The following is a 21,971-nucleotide window of genomic DNA, read 5'->3' as shown; positions in this document are numbered from 1 at the left end:
TAAGAGCAGTGGCTGCTCTTCCAAGGGGCCTGGGTTCAAGTCCCAGCAACCACATGCAGCTCTGTTAACTCCAGTCCCTGAGGAGCTGGCACCCCCACACAGACACACGTGAAGGCAAGCCATCAATACAAATAAAAAAAAAAAGCATAAAACTGAATAGTAAGGGGCGGTAAAAACAAAAAACAAACAAACAAACAAACAAAAAAACAGGCAAATGACTAGCAAAGCCCTGAAAGGCCGACTGAGGCCTGGGACCAGCCCAGGCTCCTGAGGCACAGAGAGCCTCCTGGTCCCAGCTCCTGCCGGGACTGGAATGCCCTTGGAAAGTTCTCTCAAGTACCCTGAGCTTCCGCTTCCATGTCTGTGAAGTATAAATGCTGATCCACCCTGTAAAGGACTCATGGTGGTTGGGTTACCCAGGCGGCTTGTGAAAGCACTGCGTGCAGCGCCCACTTATCATAGACTTCTCCTGGGAAATAACTAAAACATCATCTTCAGGGGGAAAATGAAATTATTCTGTGTACAAAGGACACACACGTTTCACTTTCTAAGCTATTGGTTTAGCTGAGCAAAAACGTTTTCATGTTCTTTTCATCCTCCCACGGGCTCCCACGGGCTCCCACGGGCTCCCACGGGCTCCCACGGGCTCTCAGGGCTCCCACAGGCTCCCACGGGCTCCCACGGGCTCCCACGGGCTCCCGCGGGCTCTCACGGGCTCCCACGGGCTCCCACAGGCTCCCACAGGCTCTCACAGGCACCCTTCCCTTCCAGAACTCATCCAGGAAGAGGCCATCCGTGGGCAACAGCACCAGGGTGATGTTTTCTGCACACAGCTGCTGGGTGCCCCAGGAACCCAAACCAAAGTCTACTCATTTATTAAACAACCCAACTGTGAATCCCACTTATATTCTAACTTCATGTTCACCTAAAATGATTTTTTTACTCTGGCAATTAAAATTAAAACGTTAGTGCTAAAGAGATAACCAGTGAGGGATCGCTTGGCCTAGCTTGTTCCAGGCTCTGGATTCAATCCCCAGGGCTGCATGTGAGAAAAGCAATAAGTGCCAAATTCCAGCTGACTCAGCTACAATGTCTGGGAATGAGAAAACCCAGAAGGGAGGAAATATGCCCAGCACAAAACTAAAACCAATGTTTTGGGGGGTTTTGTTTGTTTTTTTATAATCAGCTTACACGAGCACATGTGTTTGCACACGTGTGCGCGCGCGCGCGCGCGCGCGCGCGCGCACACACACACACACAGGCACACACACACACAGACACACGCACACACAGATTCCACAGTACAAGTGAGGTCCCACATTTACTGCTCTTAAAGCAAACGATGCCCTGCCCCGCCTCTCACAGCACTGCACAGAGGTGGCAAGGTGGTCCTGAAGCATACCATCTGCTGCGTCACCACAGACACATACGTCAAGTGCACACATTGCTGCCTGTGAAGACCTGTTTTCATAATTATAAAGAGATATCCTAATGTAGTGAGAAAAAACCAACACCATTTGAAAATTATCTATAACAGTTTTTTTTTTAAAGCCATGAGGATGTTTTCAGAAGTTTCAAGATAACTAAAATAATTTGAATGAAAAAAAGCAAAATTCAAATGCTAATACTGACTTACAGTAGCTTGGGGTGTGTGGTGGTAGGGAGTTTCTGGAACAGAGCCTCCTGCTCAACCTCTAAGGCTTGGGGTTAGTGGGCTGTGTCACCTCATCTGGCAAGTTACAATGGTTTTACTAATTACCAAGAATCCAAAACAGGTCAAAGTGTTAAACCCACCCATGATGAGGAAATAAATAGGTGTTAATAGGATAAAAGAATAGGTGTTAATAAGAAACATGGTTTGGTGAGCTAAAGGTTAACAAACCCGACAGACGGGGGTACAACAGTGACCGCAGTGCTTGCCTACCATGCAGAGAAAGCAAAACAAAGCGTGGTGTGTGTGCGTGCACGTGTGTGCACATGTGTGTGCAGCCCAGACCTGCTTTCCTGTATCACTCTCCACCTTAAGAAAACCTTGCCACCTTTAATCACCCTTTCCCTGAGACACACACAGCGTGTGGGCAAACGTTGGAAGAGAACTTACAGGAGCTGATTCTCCTTCTAAGTTGCGGATTCTGGGGATCAACCTGAGCCCCAGAGCTTTGCCAAAATGCTTCTCTCTACCATGAATCCATCTCTCCAGCCTGGACCTCACTGACTGGTTAGACTAGCTGGCCAGTGAGCACCCGGGACCCTCCCGCCTGCACCCCTGCTCTGGAATTACAGGAATGTACGTGCTGTCAGGAAGGGCTTTTTACACTGGGTTCTGAGGATCCAATCCTGTGTCCCCTGCTTGGGTAAGCATTCATTTTATTACCCAGAGAGCCAACCTAGACCGCTTTGTTAGAATCTGTTCTGCTGCACTTGACCTGAGCATCTGCTGACTGCAATCACTGAAACCATGTCTCTTCCTTAAGGAGATGAAGACAAATAGTATTAAGAAAAGCAGACAGTAATGGGGTCTGTCTGTCGCTAGTGACAGTGTCGCCCATATCTGCTCTGAAAGTGAGTGCTAAGTCCACAGGGCTGAAGAGAGCAGTGAATAGGGGCATACCAGGACCAGACGCTCTGCTCACTGAAATTAGGACCGAAATTAGGACCGCCGCAAAGGACTAGCACTATAGGCCAACTCCTTGATTTCTTGCTCTGTTAAACACAAAAGCACTGCAGGGCAGGGATTGGAAAATTCCAATCACAGAGTAAAAGACAGTCATCTCTAGAGAGAATTATCCACGCGAAAAGGAAGAACAAAAGTTAATTCTGGCTGCTGGCTAGTAAGGCGGAAGGTGTGTAGGCTCTGGCAGGCTGTACACAGACCCTGAATGTGAATCTGACTTCAACCTCCTCCATCAGTGATAACCAAGCCCACCACTAAAATCACAGACTGCGTCTCAAGAAGTCACAGCCTCTAAAGTGCACTCGTACGAACCTTGGTTCATAAGCTCCGATGGGAATGGCCGCAAGGTCAAAAGGACCAAACCTTTTGCCAATCTCTTCAAAAGCAGGGCAGTAGCCAGTATCGCCAGCAAAGAAGAACCGATTCCAAGGCCCTAGCACAGACCAGCTGCCCCACAGAACCTTGTTGTCGTCCAGGAGGGTCCTTTTACACCAGTGTTGGGAAGGCGTGAAGACGAAGGTGACCTTATCGTGGCCAGGGACGCAATTCTCCTCCCACCAGTCCAGCTCAATCACGTTCTCGCAGCCGCATTTCTGCATCCAGTCGAGAAGGCCCAGGGGTACAAACCATCTCAGCTCACTGCCGAAACGCTCGTTCAAGGCGTGGACGGAGCCATAGTCTAGGTGGTCATAGTGGTTGTGGCTGATGAGGACAGCATCTATTGGGGGGAGTTCGCTTATTGTACACGGAGGACGGCGAAACCGCTTCGGACCCATGTACTGCGAGGGGGAGGCGCGAGAACTGAATATGGGGTCCGTGAGGAAGATGAGCTCATCCATTTCCACCATCAGTGTCGCGTGTCCCAGCCATGTGACGCGTAAGCCAGCCTCTCTCACCCCAGCGTCTTCGGGGTCACTGATAAAATATGGCTTAAGCACTGGGAGTTCTTTGTCAAGTTCCTGTATATATAAAAAGAAAAGAAAACAGCAGTATTTAAAGGCGCAAGATATTACATCATCACAGAAAGTATTCTGACCTAAATCCCAGAGACGAGAGCTATTTGGGGATAACTGAAGTCATCCGACGCACCTGCGGCTTCTGCTCTGCCCTTAAACAACGTGTACCTCGTTTCTTTATAGATGGGACCCAGTAACAACAGTTTGGGGATCTACAGCCCGGAATGCTAAAGCAAAAGGAAAATTAAATTTAAATCTCTCAGCACTGCTAGACTTATTTTCTGAATGCCGGCAGGAGACTGGCCTCAATGCAGTCAGTCGCTTGCTATTGTTGCCTCACTGAGCTGAGGACCTGTTTACTGTTGAAAACCAGCCTGAGAAGCAGCCAGGTCTCTGGAACTTAAAAAGCAAGCGAGAAACTTACAAAGCAAGCAGTGATGGTGACACAGCTGATGGTTAACCCTTGGATCTTATATGCCTCACTTTTTGAGCACATAAAATTCAAAGCAAAACAGTGTGATGCTTCCTGGGGTGTGGGTGGGGAGGATCACATTCACAAATGGGTCTTCTCATTCCTAACCCTCCCAAGGCCGGCTGATACAAGAAAGGGTAAAGAGACAAGGCAGAAAAGAAACCAAGATGCCACCCAGGGTCTGAGTGAGAAGGCCTGGCCAGGAAGGAAGGAAAGGTAGAGTTTAGCAGTGATGTCTCTTAAGCTCTTCAAGTTCAACTTTGCCATGTGGAAGATGGCCCTAAGTGTGCTTCACTGTCATGAGAACTGAATCAGGAGAGGCTGGCTCACAATACACACCCTGTAAGTATGCCAAAAGAAGACAGTAAGCCCCGGCCCGGTGAGCAGGCACGCACTAGCCTTGCCAATTTCTTTTATTTCTACATAACCAGGAGCCTCCACCCGGGCTCCTAAGTAGCAGTGAGAGCCACGGAAGTGCTCCTGACTGCCCCGCTGTCTCCTGGCCCACCTCACGCTCACACAAGAGCTGTACCAGTCCTCCTCCGCAGTACCAAGCCAGACACCAGAGGGAACGTTATAACCCCAGCACCTGGGGAGCCAAGGAAGAAGGACCGAGAGTTCAAGGCTTGCCTTGGCTCATATAGTAAGACCTGTCTATAAAGAAAGAACCCAACAAAACCCCCCAAAAAAAAAAAAAACAGTGTGCCAAGGGCTAAGATATAACTCCTTCCCTGCTCTCTACTGCCTGACAAAGCTCTTAGCCAACAACCAGCTGCCTGTGGGGTGCCCAGTCCTGCCCTGCTGTGCTCCCTGCTCTCCTTAGTGTTTCACACACACACACACACACACACACACACTAGCCCACACTGGGAAACACTCCCTGTTCCTGGACTGAGTTTCAGACCCCCTGACTGAGGGTCAGAACCTGATTCTGATCCTGTTTCTCAGACTTTTACCCTCTCAGTCCTTTGAGACTGTAATTAAATTGCACATCCTCCAAGGGACCGTGTACAACTCTCTGTAGATACAACGCCTCACCCTGGACTGATGTTTCCATGCACACAGGCCTCCTCTAGGTACCCTGGTCGGAATGTAGACTCTTATCTCTTGTCTTATACAGTTTGGAAATCATGTGAAATGCCTAGTTTAGTGACTTCGACACGGGTTGTGATCAATAAAAATTTTGGATAAATTAATGAACAAATGGCTAGTTTTTTTGATTAATTCTCAAATTTTATAATTAGGGTGAGTGAAAAGGTATCACATTGTATATTTGCAGAGAATTAAGGAAAAATGTTTAAAAATAAAGCGGGGGTGGGGTGGGCAAAAGGAAGAAAAGGGACGGTGGAGGGACGGCTCGGCAGTTCAGGGCAGCTGCTGGTCTCGGAGGACCTGGGTTCTGTTCCCAGCACCCACCCACACCTCCAGTCCCAGCATCGGTGGCCTCTTCCAGCCTCTTCAGCTCTTGCAAGCCTGTGGCCCACACTCAGGCGCACACACTCACATCAACTAAACAAGTCATTGTTTTAGAGAAAGGAAAGGAATGAATGTGTTATGTGTGATACTAGCCACATGGCAGTGATGATGACAAAATGCTATCATATCAAGTACTTTACTGAAGTACAGCATAAAATAACATTAGCAATAGCCGCCCTTTGTATAGATTTTACTGTCAGATGCTGCATTGATTTATAAAAAAATTTTAGATTTAATATAGATCTAAACACCAGAGATGAAAGCTGCTTCCATCTTATAGATGAGAAAGAAAAGAGTTACACAGAGTCACCCTTACACAAGTCAGCCAGCCAGCTGGTCCCCTGCTTACCTCCTCCAGTCAGGGCTCATATTCTCATTAACTCAGGACCACATGCTCCTGAGTTCAATCTCTGGCAACACACACACACACACACATACACAGACACGTGCACACACATACATACTCCTCGTGTGTATGTGTGTATGTGTGTGTGTGTGTGTGTGTGTTGCCAAAGATTGAACTCAGGAGCATGTGGTCGGCTAAGTACCTTACCTGACTGAGAGTAAGAACTCAGGGAACAAGTGTGCAGAATAAGGGTCGAGAAGACCACAGATCACAAGGAAACATTGGGATGGGGGTATATTCGTTATCTACTGTGGCAATCTGTCCTGCGTGTGCCAATGTTAAAGCTCTGCCTTTTAAACTGTTTAAATATGTGGAGCTCGTATCATGTTAACAAGACTGTGTAAGCAGAACCATATTAAAGAGTGTGTTGAAATACAAGGAAAACAATGACCCTGAAAACTAACGCACTTTGGGTTAGCTCTAGTTGACAGGCCGCCTGAAGCCTGACACTTAGCATTATCCGAATGGCTACTGCGCCACAAAGCTCACAAGTGAACACCACTAGAGGCCTCAATTTATTCGGCAAGGCTAAGACAGCACTGTAGATGGTCTCCAGGGGACGGAGGAGAGCAAAAGAACCAGGGTGGGAAGGCGATGACTAAATGACAAGAGTGTTACATTTGGAAATAACAGAAATGACTTTGTGTGGTTATACATATCCATGAATATACTAAAAACCACTAAATTGTAGGTTTAATGGGTCAGTTGTATAGTATGGAAATTATACCCCATACTCAAGAAATTATACTCATCGCTCATGAAAGCTTCTTATAAAAAGATAAAGTAGTGATGAGATCTGAACACTTTTCTTTGCTGTGGTGTTTGGAGGAGAAAGTCCCCCAGAGGCTCAGATGTTTAAATACTTGGTTCCCAGCTGGTGGCGGTGTTTGGGGAGGGTTAGGAGGCGTGGCCTTGCTGGAGGGAGTGCATCACTGGCAGTGGTTTGAGGCTTCCAAGCCAGGCACCAATCCCAGGTCTCTGTGCTTCCAGCTTGGGGCTCCAGGTGAGAGCTCTCGGTGTCCCTGCTGCTGCGCTGGCCTGCTGCCACCCACCTCCATAGTGATGGGACCTCCGGAACCCTGAGCCCAGGCAAACCTTTCCTTCCACAAGCTGCCTTCTCCTGGTGTTTTACCACAGCACCAGAACACTAACAACACATCTGTGTGCCCATCATCCCTCACAACAAAGCAACACCTTATATTTACAAACCAACTGCCCGGCAGCTTCCTCGGGAAACTCAAACAAATGCGACCTACAACTGAGTGTTGGGCATTATTTGGCCAGATACTGAGGCCTAGTGAGGGAGCCTGAGCCTTTGCTCGAGTTTAGAGACCTGTCTCAGTCACTTCAGAACTGGAGTGACTCAGTACAACCTGCTTAAGCCTGCCCTTGCCTAGCTACCGCTGATGTCGAATAACTTTATCGGCCCCATCAGTCACCTCATACTCTCTGTCACCCTACCCCGCCCCCTACATCACCTCACCCCACCAGAAACCCCACCTCCTTCCCCAACCCTATATAAACATGAGACTGATACAATAAAACGTTCCTGCTTTGACAGACTCCAGCTCAGGGTGGTTATCCTCCAGATGGCAGGAGATCCAGCTGTCTGTGACACTCACCATCCCGCTTCAGCCGGGAGAGACTCAGCTGGACCCTCCAGCCTGGACCTGCCCGCAGAGAGCCGGCAACCGAGCAACCAAGAAGAGAGCAAAGCAAAAATGGACTTCTTCAGGAATTCGGGGAGATGACTGAGTGGGTGAGGTGCCACTACACAAGCCCGAGGACCTGAGTTCTGATCCCCACTACCCTCACTAAAGCCGACCCCGGCATGTCTGGAACCTCACACTAAATGAGAGAAAACACAAGGATTCCTGAAGCTCACAGGTGGCCAGCATAGCTAAGTCAGTGAGCTCCAGGTTCGAGGATAGACTGTCTCAGAAACTAAGGTGGAGAGTGAATAAGGAAGGTGCCCAATGGCATGCTCCAGCACACACACATACACACACACACACACACACACAGCACACACACAGCACACACACACAGCACACACACAGCACACACACACACATACACCACACACACACCACACACACACATACACACACAGCACACACACACACAGCACACACACAGCACACCACACACACACAGCACACACACAGCACACACACACACACACACATACACATACACACAGCACACACACAGCATACACACACACACACACACACCACACACACTCCACACACACACACATCACACATACACATACACACAGCACACACACACACACACATACCACACACACAGCACACACACACACCACACACACATAGCACACACACACACCACACACACACACCACACACAGTACACACACATACACACAGCACACACACACAGCACATACACACACACATACACATACACACAGCACACACACAGCATACACACACACACCACACACACACTCCACACACACACATCACACACACACATACACATACACACAGCACACACACACCACACACACACACACACACACATACCACACACACAGCACAAACACACACCACACACACACACAGCACACACACACACCACACACAGCACACACACACACATACACACAGCACACACACACAGCACATACACACACACACCACACACACACACCACACACACACACCACACACACACACATCACACACACACACACCACACACACACCACACACACACACCACACACACAGCACGCACACACATAGCACACACATACACCACACATACACACACACCACACACACACATACACACACACCACACACACACACCACACACACACCACACACACACCACACACACACACATCACACACACACACACCAGGAAAGAAGGATTTATAAACATTTCATCACAACAGAGTTTGAAAGTCAATGTAGAACAGGAGGGAGGGAGGGAAGGAGGGAGGGAAGGGACTCTTCATTTCTTGAAGAAAACAAGGTTGTTTGTTTGTTTGTCTAGACCAAGATTATCTTGGTTAATTTTTCCTTCATGGAAACTGCAAAAGGGAAAACCACAAGGCCCATAATTAAGAAGAATACTAATGTTTTGATTTCCTTGAGGAACGGGAAAAATCCAAATGTTCTCTGTGCCAGGACATGCTCACCTTTAGTCAGTGTGCCACACTGAGAAGGTGCTTCTAGGTCACATCATCTGTCCCCCATGCCTCCCAACTGAAGACTGCACCGCAGCTGTTCTGAAGTCTACAGACTTCTTTGATCCCAGGGAGTAGCAGTAAACTGTAGGTTGTTTTGCAGGGAAGGCAAATCACCCAGTGATCTGGTGAGTTGTTGGTGAAAGAAAACCCTGCTCTGCTCATCCGAATCCACCCTTTGAGGGCAAGCCTTCCACGGGGAACCTTTTATGGGTCAAACAAACAACCTTTTAGACAGTGTGCCATTTTAAACATCCAGGCCAAGTCCTATCACAAGCAGCTCTCGGATCTGCAGTCTTTGGTTGGACTGGAATTTTTTCCTGTGTCCACTGTACACAGAGACACCTAGTCGTCTTGGAACAAAACAAAGGATGGAATTTTCCAACGAGTAGATAAGGGAGTTTCCTGCAGCTGATGGAAGTGTAGCAAGTGTATTTTCAGACTGAAAACACCTGCTAGGTACTGATGAATACCAAATCAAGATGTCTAGGTGAAATTTTAGAAAGTAGGTACCAACGAGATGGCTGGGCTTGCCCAGCGTTGGAGGTTTCAAGCCATGATCAGGTGGCTCTGTTGCTCTGTACCCGTGAGGGGTGGCACACCACGGCAGGGGATCTACAGCAAGGCCCTTACATCCCTGCCCAGAAATGAAAGAAAGGAGAAAGGAATGAGAGTCCCACTGTCACCTTCAGGGGCATGCCACCAACAGCCAGGAGACTTCCTACTGCCTCTGCCTCTGAGTGTTTCTACAGATGCTCGTTAGCATCAGGCTAAGGAAAAAGAGTTTAACACATGAGCTGTGTGGGTCTAGTAAGATTCTACCACAGAAGAATGTCTCCCGGGACTGGGAGAGAAAGAAGGCCACACAGTCAGGGAAGGGCATAAAATTGGTTCCCAACCCCAGAGTGTGTCCCACTCCCCCCACCCACCACACTCCCTCCCTCCTTAAAATGCTGCCTGCCCAGTGTTAATTTTTTCTTCCCCTCTGTTGGTGACCGTGAATCATAACAGGTGAATCATAACAATCAGACAAGGTCACAGAGCCAACAACAGCGGAAAGCAGCAACAGCCTCTGAACAATGTGTGGCCTGTGAGCCGACACACTGCCCCAATGTTCCAGAAAAGATAGACACCCGCAATGGCCCAGGGAAGAAACTCTTTCTCACCGGGCAACTAAACTGTATCCTGCTTCTGACCTACTTTCTTTAGAATATCAATTATCTAATATGCACATTAATCATGTTTCCTCTATAGCACTTTCAGATATATAGGTAAACAAATACAACATACTAAAACCGTGCTATAAGTAGCATAATATATACTTATTCTATGTAAATATTATTTTCTTTTTAGAGTAGCGACTTAAGGTTATGATCTACTCATAAAACGACCTCCGGAAACCTGATTAAATCTGAGCTGACCTCCTGTCTCGGGTCCTCACCTGCTTGCCCTGATTTTGCTCCTGTTTGTTGTTGGGGGATTTGGGAGCTGTAGCTGCACTAGGGAAATGCTCTCAGCCTTGCGGCATGTTTATTTTTAATGTGTTTAAACACAACATTTCGGTTTTCCCTGAAATAAGGGAAGCTGGCATGCATCTGATCAATTCTAGGCTTTCATGAAGACAAGGAGGAAATAAGGCAGGTAAGATGTCATCAACAAGATATACACTAGAGTCGTGCAAAGGAGGTTTTTCTTTCAGATTATACTGAATTCATTTTAAAATGGCATATTCAAAGATATGAGTCCCTTCGGTATCTTTTTAATTCCCTGAAGAATGCAGCCGTACACAGCCCTCCCTCTCGAGTCCCTGCCTGACACACCACTACACTGGTGTTTTAATATACACACAGCTGACTGACTTAGTCTATTCTCGCTTTAGCACATGACCGAGTGTGCCCCACACACAGCATGTGCTCAGTTAAGCACTAACTAACTAACTAGCTAACGGAGCGAATGGACACACTTGCCTTCTAAGAGCCACGGCGCTGCAGCCAGCGGCAATGCGCCTCCTCACATGCCGTGATCCTCTACGGATTTTCTTGGTTTTCCAGGAGGGACAAATATTTCCTTAAAACCCACTGGCCTGGCAGGTCCTCAGAGTCAACCCAATTTCTAGATTCTCTCAAACCTGAAGAGATACAACTGCACATTCATGCAGCCACTGAGTCTTTGAAATGAAACAACACTCAACCTCTCACCGATAACCTCTATTTTCAGAAGCTGCGGCTCAAACCAGGGAAGAGATTTACACCAACAAAAACCACACAGCTCACCATCCTGACCTTACACCCTAAGCCCTCTCCTCCCAGTTTGACTGTTTCGGTGTTCATCAAGGGGTGGGGGGAGGCCAGGTGAGATGGTACACCCCTGTAAACCCAGCAGCCAGGGCTGAGGCTGGCAGATCACAAGGCTAGTGTGGGCTATCAGTCAGCTCCAGTCAGCTCCAGTAAATTACATAGGGAGTCTGAATCTCAAAAACGAAAACAAACAAGACCATTTCCTTGTCCCTTTGCCTCGTCCTAAAAAGCTCTGAATATAAATGTTTATCTATTAAGGTCTAGCCTAATTCTAAAAGGTTCTTAAAAAAAATATTGAGGCCAGGCTTGGTGGTACACACCAAGTAGCACTTGAGAATTTTTAAGTTTGAAGCCGGCCTGGGCTACAGATCAAAACCCTGTCTCGATCAATAAAAACAATTTATTGGGCCCCAGGTTTAATCTGCAGCACAGCAAATATATGCATATATGTGTGTGTGTATACATGCATATCTATATATACATATTTAGATGACTATGAATATTTCTAGCATGGAAGTGATAGAATATTTCTTTTTCCCCATCTCTCCCCCACTTCTGGCCCACTTTTCTTTCTGTGTAGTCTTGGCTGTCCCAGAACTCACTATGTAGACCAGGCTGGCCTTGAATTCATAGATCCACCTGCCTCTGCCTCCTAAGTGTTGGGATAAATGGTATGCACCACCACTCCTGGCATGATAAAAGATTTTCAATCCTATATCCTTTAAAAAAGACAAGCAACATTTATCAAGTATATTTATCACCAGAATCCACCTCCGCCGGCACAGTCCCCAGCACAGACCCCTTACGTTGACTCACTGTAGACCAAAGCCTTCAGGAATGCCCCTAACTCCCCAAAGGCTGGGTAGGATCGGAGTTAAAGAAAGATGACAGGAAGTACAGGGGGAACTAAGAAAGATTTAAATGGAAAACAAGAGGTCCCTGTAATTGAAACCGTCACCCACTCGTCCACCCCTGCCAAAGGAGAACAAATTACATCCTTAGCAAAGCTACTGTTGCTAAAGGCTAACAGGCACAGTCAGCCTTCACAGCTCTGTAAAGGACATCAAAAGATTTCTTTTATAGCAGTGTTGGCCAAGTCCAAGGATTAAAGGCACACTCCAGGTCACGGCTTCCTTTGCAGGATCCATATTCCAAACAGCTACTTTCTGGAATACATCATCCATTTTCTCATCTTCATAACGTGGTTCATGCAATAATCTGGAAAACCTTTGCAAAATAGTTTTCTAGGGCCACCACACACACTCCTGAAGCCAGCTCCAACCAGTCAGACTGACCACTCTGCCCCTCTGCTACCAAAGCACTTCACCCAGCCTCTGTTTACAGACCGGAAAGACTGTTTACACATTCTGTGCTAGTGTACAGGATGTGATCATAGAACTCATTTGTCTCTTCAAAACTTACAATTACATCTCATTATACAGAAACGCCACAAATCACTAAACAGAGGGCCATATATACCTCTCAGAAAAACTAAGTCATGTATATATATATGGACATAAAGTACACACAAAACATTCCAAACCAGCTCCATGCTGCCCACCTCTTTGGAACCTGGGACACCGCTGTGATCCTTCTCCATTATCAGCCATCTGAGTATATTTGGGATGGAGATGTTTTTCCATGTTGGCCACGGGTTGACAAATCTCCCGTCTTTCCCTTTCTTCGATTTAGTTACGTCCTCCTCTAGTCTGTAATCCAGCTTGAAGCTTTTCCTGGAGAACCTAGAAGACACGCTTCCTCCTGAATTCTGCACTGAATTCTGGCGCTTCCTCAGGGTTTCTTTTGGATACTGATAGCTTGGCACTAGAGACTGGCTGTTCTCATTTTCATCCATGTCCTTTGGTGAGAAGCTTTGAAAAGAAAAGGAAAAACGGAGAAGAGAGAATACCAAGTTTAACAAAATCATCAAAGCATATCAGACAGCACCATTCTCAGCCAACAGTATTTCCCCAACCACATGAGAGTATTTATTATGTCTGTATTGATTCAAAATTTCTTGCTGCAAAACAGAATTTTAAGATCCAGTATTACTGCTTGCTAAAAAGAAAAGACGCCAGCTGGGCGATGGCGGAGCATGCCTGTAATCCCAGAACTTTAGGAGGCAGAGGCAGGCAGATTTCTGAGTTCGAGGCCAGCCTGGTCTACAGAGTGAGTTCTGGGACAGCCAGGGCTATACAAAGAAACCCTGTCTCGAAAAAAAAAAAACAAATCCAAAAAACAAAAAAAGAAAAAAAGAAAAAGAAAAGATGCCTGCCTTCCCCACCAACATGCCAGCCAAGCCTTTCAAAAGTCCCTTCACTGTTGCAACCTAAAACAACATTTTCCTAGCCAGCATTTAGACACAAAAGTGTGTTTCAGTGACATTCTACAGAGTAAACAGAAGTACTATTATGATCTGGATAGAAAGCCCCCACCCCAGCGCCCCCAAAAGGGGCTCATGTGTTAAAGGCTTGGTTCACAACAGAGCTGTTTTCAGGGGTATAACTTCTGTGAAGTCCCTGGATCACAAGGGCTCTGCCTTTATCAATAAAGTGATCCATGGATGGATCCAAAATCTCAATCAACCACTGGGAGTCAACCACAGGGAGCCAAGCACTGGGAGACGACCAAATGGGAGCCAAGCGTGGGAACCAAGCACTGGGAGCCAAGCACTGGGAGGAGCACTGGGAGCAGAGCACTGGGAGACGACCAATTGGGAGTCAACCACTGGGAGGAGCACTGGGAGGAGGACTGATGGCCGAGCACTGGGAGGAGGACTGAGAGCCAAGCACTGGGCACTATGAAAGCTGGAGCCTGCCGGGATGAAGTGAGTAGGAAGGGGCGCACACAGGAAGAGAGCACGCTCTGACCTCTCCCTAGCCTCCTCCTCTGCTCCAACATGCTCTTGGACATGGTGTCAGCCTCCCCACAGGCCCGGAAACATGGACCCCTGTAGCATGGACCAAAACCTCCGGGAACCACAACAAATACTTGCTCTTTTTAAATTGCTTCCCCCAGGCCCATGGCACAAAAACAAAAACAGAAAGCAACACGGCCCCTTTCCATATGCATATCTGCATAACTATCCATGGCCCTTTTCCATATGCATATCTGCATAACTATCCATGTTCTTAGCGATAAAGTGAGACCAGCTCAGTTTCCTAAAGATGCCTCAGTAACTCGAGTGACTTCAATGGCCCTCCTAAGCTTGGCCATTTTATATCAACAACAATCTGTAACCCATCCCCTAGAGAATACAGACGCATCCACCTGCCAGGGAAGGTGACGACAGCACATCAACCAACCTGGCAACAGCACCAACTAACTCTAAGGCATTCAGACTTCAATCTGCCAAGACACCGAAGTCTCCTGGCTGGGAACAACTGTCCCACCTTTTTGTCATCTTGACTTTCCCATCTATAAAATAAAGATAAAAACATCATCGGCTCCCGAGGTTGCTGAGAAGACTGAACAGACTAAAGCCAATGAAGCCACCGAGACTCAGGTACGCAGCAGCTCAGCTGCAGCTGCTGCCACTGTCACGCCACTGGCCGTCACCCACACTCCAGACACTGAAAGCCTTGACTGTGAATCACGCAGGACCAAAACCACCCAGAACCGGGAAAGAATACATTAAAAGTAGGAAGTTACCCGCTATGTAGAACTTCATTTCCTTCCTATTGACTATAGTAAGCAAACAAACACTTGCTTTCTAATTGGTTTAGAATCAAAACATACATAATTACACACCATATAACCCTATTTTTAAAAAGGCACAAATAACAGAAAACTGAATGTTATTTTCCTGGCTATGGGGTGATAAAATACAAAGATGTTCAGGAGGCACACGTACATGCCCCCGATTTTCTTTCTCTAAGATGAGGCTAAATTCTCAGTCATCTGGAGAAAAACCACTGGAAAAAAGAAACCAGAGCTCACAAAAGCTCCAACACGCTGCGGCCCAGCCACCACCCTCTGGGGAGCGCCTGGCAGCTGAGAGAGGGGCTCCCAGCTTCAGACCTTAGGCAAACAGCCTCTCTCTCTCTTTTTTCTCACCTGAAAAATACCTACCTACCTTGTGGAGGCTTCAGAGGAAGAGTGATATAACAGATACTAAGTGTACACACCCAAATGCTAATCCTTCTCTCTCTCTCTCTCTCTCTCTCTCTCTCTCTCTCTCTCACTCTGGTTTTTTGGATTTGATTTTTTTTTCGAGACAGCGTTTCTCTGTATAGCCCTGGCTGTCCTGGAACTGTAGACCAGGCTGGCCTCAAACTCAGAAATCCGCCTGCCTCTGCCTCCCAGAGTGCTGGGATTACAGGTGTGCGCCACCACCGCCCTGCTAATCCTTTTCTCTCTAACCTGGTTAGCTGACCAAACATCTCAACTCCATATGTTCTAAAGCTTAGAGTATCCTGGGTACGGTGCCTCCGTTCTCGCAGACTCACTTTTTATGTCTTAACATTTAAGTCTAGACTGAGGCCTTTACAAAGGCAGACAGTGGCCATCCATTAAAACTCAGTTCATTTATCAGATGAGACTCGGGAGTTTGGATAGGCGACATTACTATATAAACAGGGAATACATCACATAGGAAGAGCTATATCAAAGGTAGGTTTGGGAAACAACACTTGGCAGTGTTGGAAGTCAGGACACACAAGACTAGAAAGGCTTGTGCAGAAGCGGAGGCCACCCCTTGCACCTGATTGCCACATCAGGAAGGTTTGCTACACTGTGGGCAACCGTAGAACACTGAAGATGTTTAAAGGGGTTCCATAGGAAAGATAATTCTGGAAAGAGGGTTAAAATTTAAAAAAAGGAAAGGAAAAGTCTAGAAACCTTAACCAGGGGGCCAACTTCAATCCCAGCACTCAGGAAGTAGAAACAGGTAGATCTCTGTGAGTTCAAAGCCAGCCTAGCCTACATAGGCTAGAAATGAATTCCTGGACAGTCAGAGCTACATAAGGGAGAGACTCTGTCTCAAGGAAAACAGACAAAAACCAACCCTAGAGCTAAGGGGATGGATTACTGACTGGAAAAGAGGAGTCTGGAACTTCCCAAGAACAGCCAAGTACCTGCTACAGTTCTTCCCTGTTATTTAAATGAAGGCTCACAGGAAGCCGGGAATTTAGTTATCAAAACCTCCAGCTTTTTAACAGAAGTCCTCACAAGCAGCTAGTCCAATCAATAGAGACGGAGACAACAGCAATGAGAAAACAATCATCACGGTAAACCCAGGCGTCCATGAAGACGCTGGAAATCAGTGAGATGACAAAGTATCTGGATGGCTGGAAACCTCACGGATGAGATGGAAGCGCTCAGCCCTAGCCGTGCCCCAGGCAAAGCAGACTCTGGACCTGCTGGATCTGAAATCGGGTTTGACATCGCTGGGAAGCAAGACTCCAAGGTCGAAAGTCAATGCACCTGATAGAAATGGATAATCATGGGACCCAAGCTGCTACGAGGATGCTCAGAGTGGCAGTGAGATGACAGAGTGACGTCTGTCCCCACTGCGGTTTCAGGTTCCTGGGTGCCTGCTCCTTCTCCCAGCCCTGCCCCACTCCCTCCTGAGCCAGCTATAGGTCTGCACACCAAATGACCGTCCTCGCTTCACATCTCCCATGACCCTTACACACACACACACACACACACACACAGTCTTCAGAGTTGGTCTATTCTAAGCAAATCTCACACAAAGGAAACAAAAGAGAAAGGCCTCAAGGGCTTCTGCAAAAGTCAGCATGGTGTTTCTGAAAAAGGCTGAGGTTTCTGGCCCTGCTAACACTCCCCTGCCTCCAAACGGCGGCCCTTACCCTGATTCTCAGATGTGTCCGTTCCTACCTTGAGGCCACCAAATGCCTCCAGAGGAATTTTAATTTGATCTTCTAGTGTCTGTGGGATTGGGGTGGGGGTGGGGTGTATGAAAACTAGTAGTCACAGGGTTATCTAGTACTTCCATGATGTCATGTGACACTGAGGATGATGCCACCCGCATGCAATCTCTTCAAGAGAATGAGCGGAGGAGAAGCCCAAGGAGAACTGAACCCAGACAATCTGGAAAGAAGGTTTTGAAGGCAAAGTCTCAAAAGGCCATTCAGCGGATGTGGAAACCAACAACCTGCGCCTAACGCCATGGAGACATACAGAGAGCCTGCCTGAGCCGAGTCACACGAGGGCCTCTCTCACCAACTGCCACCCTCTGGTTGCTGTCAGTGTCTATAGCAACAATCTCACAAAGGGCAACACTAGAGGAAATGACACAAAAACTAGAAATGAGTTCTATGTCCTGAAAAGCTCTGCCTCTGAGCTTTTCAAACACGAATCTGTTACAAAATAGATGACAGTTCCATACTGTAACCACCAAGTACATGGAATATTAACTGCTTCTTTAATAGCTGAAGGACTCTGCCCCTCTATCCAAAAGGAGGTCTGGGCCATGCCCTGGGTAAGGACAAGCCAGCCAAGCACAAGTATTCTACTTCAGCAACTGCATGCGTGGGGAAAATGCTTCCTAAAAGCAAGACTCCTCTACGTCAGAATTGTTTCATACTTTTGACATTTAAGACGTGCCAGCTCCCTAGAATTCAATGTACTGCTTTATCATTTGAAAAGTAAGAGGGAAAAAAATCACAACAGTACAACGTATGTTTGGGGCCTCAACATTTGCATAAATTGGGAAGCAGCAGATGAGAATTCCTACAGCAGACATTTTATAACTACTGGGGGGCTGGTACACAATAGCAGTGCTGATGCTACATCTGGAAAATACCTAGGGTTATATTCTCAGATATCAGACTGAATAAAGCCACACTTACACACACATTGTATTTGTTTACCTTGCCTTTATTGGAAGAGAAGGATCCTTTTACTACAATGCTAGATAGCATAGGTTAAAAAATAACAATATCCCAGTTCTCTGAAATGTCTATAAAGGACTTCAGGAGAGTCAAATGAATTCTACCCATCCCTGAAATTCTGTAAGACGCCATGAGAGACAGCTACAGACATGGAAAAAGGCGCTGTGAGGGTAAATATGTCCAAGCCTGGGAACTATGGTATATAACAAAAGGAGAACGTTCTATGTGAAGATCACTAATTAAATAATTATATAATAATAGATACTTCATTGTATAATACATACATACCTTGTTCATTGATTAGTAATATTAGAAGCAACAAGATTAATATATCATATAATAATAGATAAATAGATATTTGAATGTTTATATATATATGATATATACATCATGTATGTCATGTACCTATATACATTTGCCAAGCAGGATCTTAACAAGAGACAAGAACCCACCAGGCTCCTTACTATAAACATCAAGTCCTCTTTGCAGTATTAAAATGAATAATAACACCGTGAGTTAGTACTCTTTAGTGCCAAACACAAATTTTTATCTGTGTGACAATGGCCCTTGCCAGGACACTCAGTAGGGTGGAATGGGTCTCTGTCTCCGGAGACTCAGGGCACACACCTGAGACAGTAGGCAGCTCCCTGCCCCAGACTCCTGGCCTGGAACACATGCTACATAAGGAAGCATGACCTGTGGCCACATAGGCCCAGAACAGAGTTCTCCACGCTACTGAGGTCCCTAGAGGCCCCGAAGGCTTAGCCAATAAGCTTCCCTTCCTGGACATGCCCTCTGCAAAAGGTATTCAATCTCTCGTCCACCCTGAGACGTTGGTACTCATCTACTTTCCACAATGAACAACCGGTAAACAGTCTGGAACTGAGGACTATCTTTCATCGAGAACCGCTATGGGAGCATGGAGAAAGCCTTCGACTGTGGATTCATAATGTATGTCTCCTGCGGAAGGACTCTCTGCACTTCCAGCGAAGCTAAGAACAATCCTAGATGAGCTAAGCTGGAGCTCCGGCCTTGGCAGGGATAGCTGCAGTCCTCAGCCTGCGGGCCCCAAGGGTCCCGGTCTCATCACCGGCCCGTGGACCCCCAACACTTCATTCCAGACTTCTCTGTGCAGGTTTCTGGTGACGATTAGATGCCCGGACGTCAGGGAATATCAACTTCAGCTTCCTACATCTCAGACTACATTTTCCCACCCCCGGAGCAGTGGCTCTGTGCTTCCCGAAAGCCCAGCACCCCGACAGCAGCAGCGCTGGGATAAACCCAGTCAAGCTCCCTGTGTTTGTCTTCCCAGCGGCTACAGTTATCGGTACTATGATTTATATTTAGTAAAAGAGTGAAAAAAAGTAAGATATTTTATCCAACCAAGATGCCTCTTAGAAGAAAGACATTCTCAAAATGTTAAAACCTACATTGCTGAAATTCTTCCATTGCTTCCTTGATAATTTTATGTACAAAATATGACAATATTTGTTTCTTTACACCTTATTTATATCATAGTATTTGCTTGCATTTAAAAAGCTCAAATTTGTAGTTATTGAAAAAAATTATTTGAACACAAATGGCTTGACAAAAAAAAATGTTAAACAAAAGTATGTTAGATTTAACAGTAAATTCTAAGAGGAATAAATGTGAAACACAATTCAACTCTTTAGAATACAAACTTGAGAACACATTTTCTCTGCAAAGGAGTCAAGGGCAGCAGGTGCCCTGATAATGGGTGTCCTGACGGCACACTGTCAAAGACTTCAAATACTAACTGTAAGACTAAAGAGTCACCTTATGGACTATTAAAAGATTTAAGTCACTAGACTACATGAACACTCTAGATGACTCCTCTACGAGTTTTTCCTTTCATATAAGTAAGAAAGTAAAGACTGAATGACACCCAGAACCTAGCCTCTGGGAAGTGAAGAGCACTCCCTATCCCTAACCCTAACCCAACCCCAACCCCAACCCCAACCCTAACCCCAACCCTAACCCTAACCCTAACCACTGCTCTTATAGAGGACACAGGTGTGGTGCCTAGCACCCAGACAGACTCACAGCCATCCTTAACTCCAGTTCCAGGAGCTTCCAAACCCTCTCCTGACCTCCCTAAGCATGAGGCATGTGCATAGTGCACAGATGTACAAGCAGGCAAAATACTTACATGCATAAAAAGAGCATGTGAAACACCGCTTAACTGAACACAACTGGATAATTCAGAATAATCATGTTATGACAAATTTAGAAAATAGGCAAAAAAAAATATTTCTTGAAATGACATAATTATCCCTTCTTTAATACTTTAAATAATACTAGCCACAAAATGTAGCTTTGTTCCTGGCAGTAATAATATGCAAATGCTGATCTTAATGGAACAAAAAGCTGATCTTAGTGGAACGTGAAACCAAGCTTAAAAGACGCTAATGATTTGTTTCTTAAGACTTATTTATCTGTTTTGTATATATACGATAGCTGTCTTCAGAGGGCATCAGATCCCATTACAGATGGTTGTGAGCCACCATATGGTTGCTGGGAATTGAACTCAGGACCTCTGGAAGAGCAGCCAGTGCTCTTAACCTCTGAGCCATCTCTCCAGCCCAATATGCTAATGATCTTAAAGGTTCCTTCACTTTTCCTTAAGCCAATGCTTTAATAAAACTGTGGTTCCAAAATGTGGGTATCCTTTTTCCTGTGCTAACTCTATTATAACTACACTAAAAGAACATTTTCTGTGCAAGCATAACCCATGACAAAAAGAAATAGTGACCTGGTATCTTTGTAACTCCCGATGGGGAAAAAACAGGAGCAGTGAACAGCTCAGTTCCCACTTTGGTGAGTGTTCCAACTTTGGTGAGTGCTCCCACTTTGGGGAGTGTTCCAACTTTGGTGAATGCTCCAACTTTGGTGAGTGCTCCCTCTTTGGTAAGTTCTCCCACTCTAGTGAGTGCTCTCACTTTGGTGAATGTTCCCACTTTGGTGAGTGCTCCCACTTTGGTGAGTGCTCCAACGCTGGTTGCCTTTAAATTCTGCAGCCTTTAGAGAGTCGCCTAACTTTGCTAAGACTCACTTTCATTCAGCTATAAAATGAGAAGACTGAGCCATCTTGCCAAAGTCCCTTCTGCCTCTAGAACTGTAACAATCTTTAGCCCTGCCAAGACTCAGCTCGGGCTACCAGCACCTATCTCCTCTAACTGGGACTGGCCCTAGCCAGCCCCTCCCATTCCAAGGAAGGAAGCTCTCTGTCCAGCCACTTTCCCTCCCTAAGCTGACTGGAAAGAGCCTCTGAGGAGTATTTTTATCTGAGAACAGTTATTGGAAGTGTGATGTCATGGTTTAAATATAGGCCAGTGGTCTTTCATGGCATGACACAGTATCTTGGAAGAGAAAGAATGGAGACTGTATGACAAATGGGACACAGACACTAAGACCTAAGCAGAGAGTGACTGCTACAGTACCTGTCAAGTCATGTTTAGTAAACACTGTTTAAATGGCCACTGTTCTAGTTTTCCAGGAAGGGAAACCCTAAGCAGCCATACTGATGTTAGCTTGCTCCAGATCACGTCTAGAGAAGCTCAGCTCTGAAGGATGAAAATGATTGTCTTT

General features: G+C 46.3%; 1 protein-coding gene across 5 annotated transcripts in view; it reads right to left on the bottom strand.

Annotated features, from left to right (window-relative positions):
- The window catches only part of Napepld (N-acyl phosphatidylethanolamine phospholipase D), a 44,262-nt gene that overhangs the window by 8,508 nt on the left and 13,783 nt on the right, over window positions 1-21,971 (bottom strand). For all 5 annotated transcript variants that reach the window (XM_052173088.1, XM_052173089.1, XM_052173086.1 and 2 more), the window contains exons 2-3: window positions 13,067-13,376; window positions 2,987-3,633 (exon numbers count right to left, since the gene is read on the bottom strand). In XM_052173088.1, coding sequence (XP_052029048.1) covers window positions 2,987-3,633; window positions 13,067-13,360 — 941 coding nt within the window. In that variant the 5' untranslated portion in view covers window positions 13,361-13,376. The remainder of the gene's footprint in view (window positions 1-2,986; window positions 3,634-13,066; window positions 13,377-21,971) is intronic.

Source organism: Apodemus sylvaticus, chromosome 2 (assembly GCF_947179515.1).
Source record: "Apodemus sylvaticus chromosome 2, mApoSyl1.1, whole genome shotgun sequence".
Lineage (NCBI taxonomy): Eukaryota > Metazoa > Chordata > Mammalia > Rodentia > Muridae > Apodemus > Apodemus sylvaticus.
This window is presented reverse-complemented; position numbering and strand designations above follow the sequence as displayed.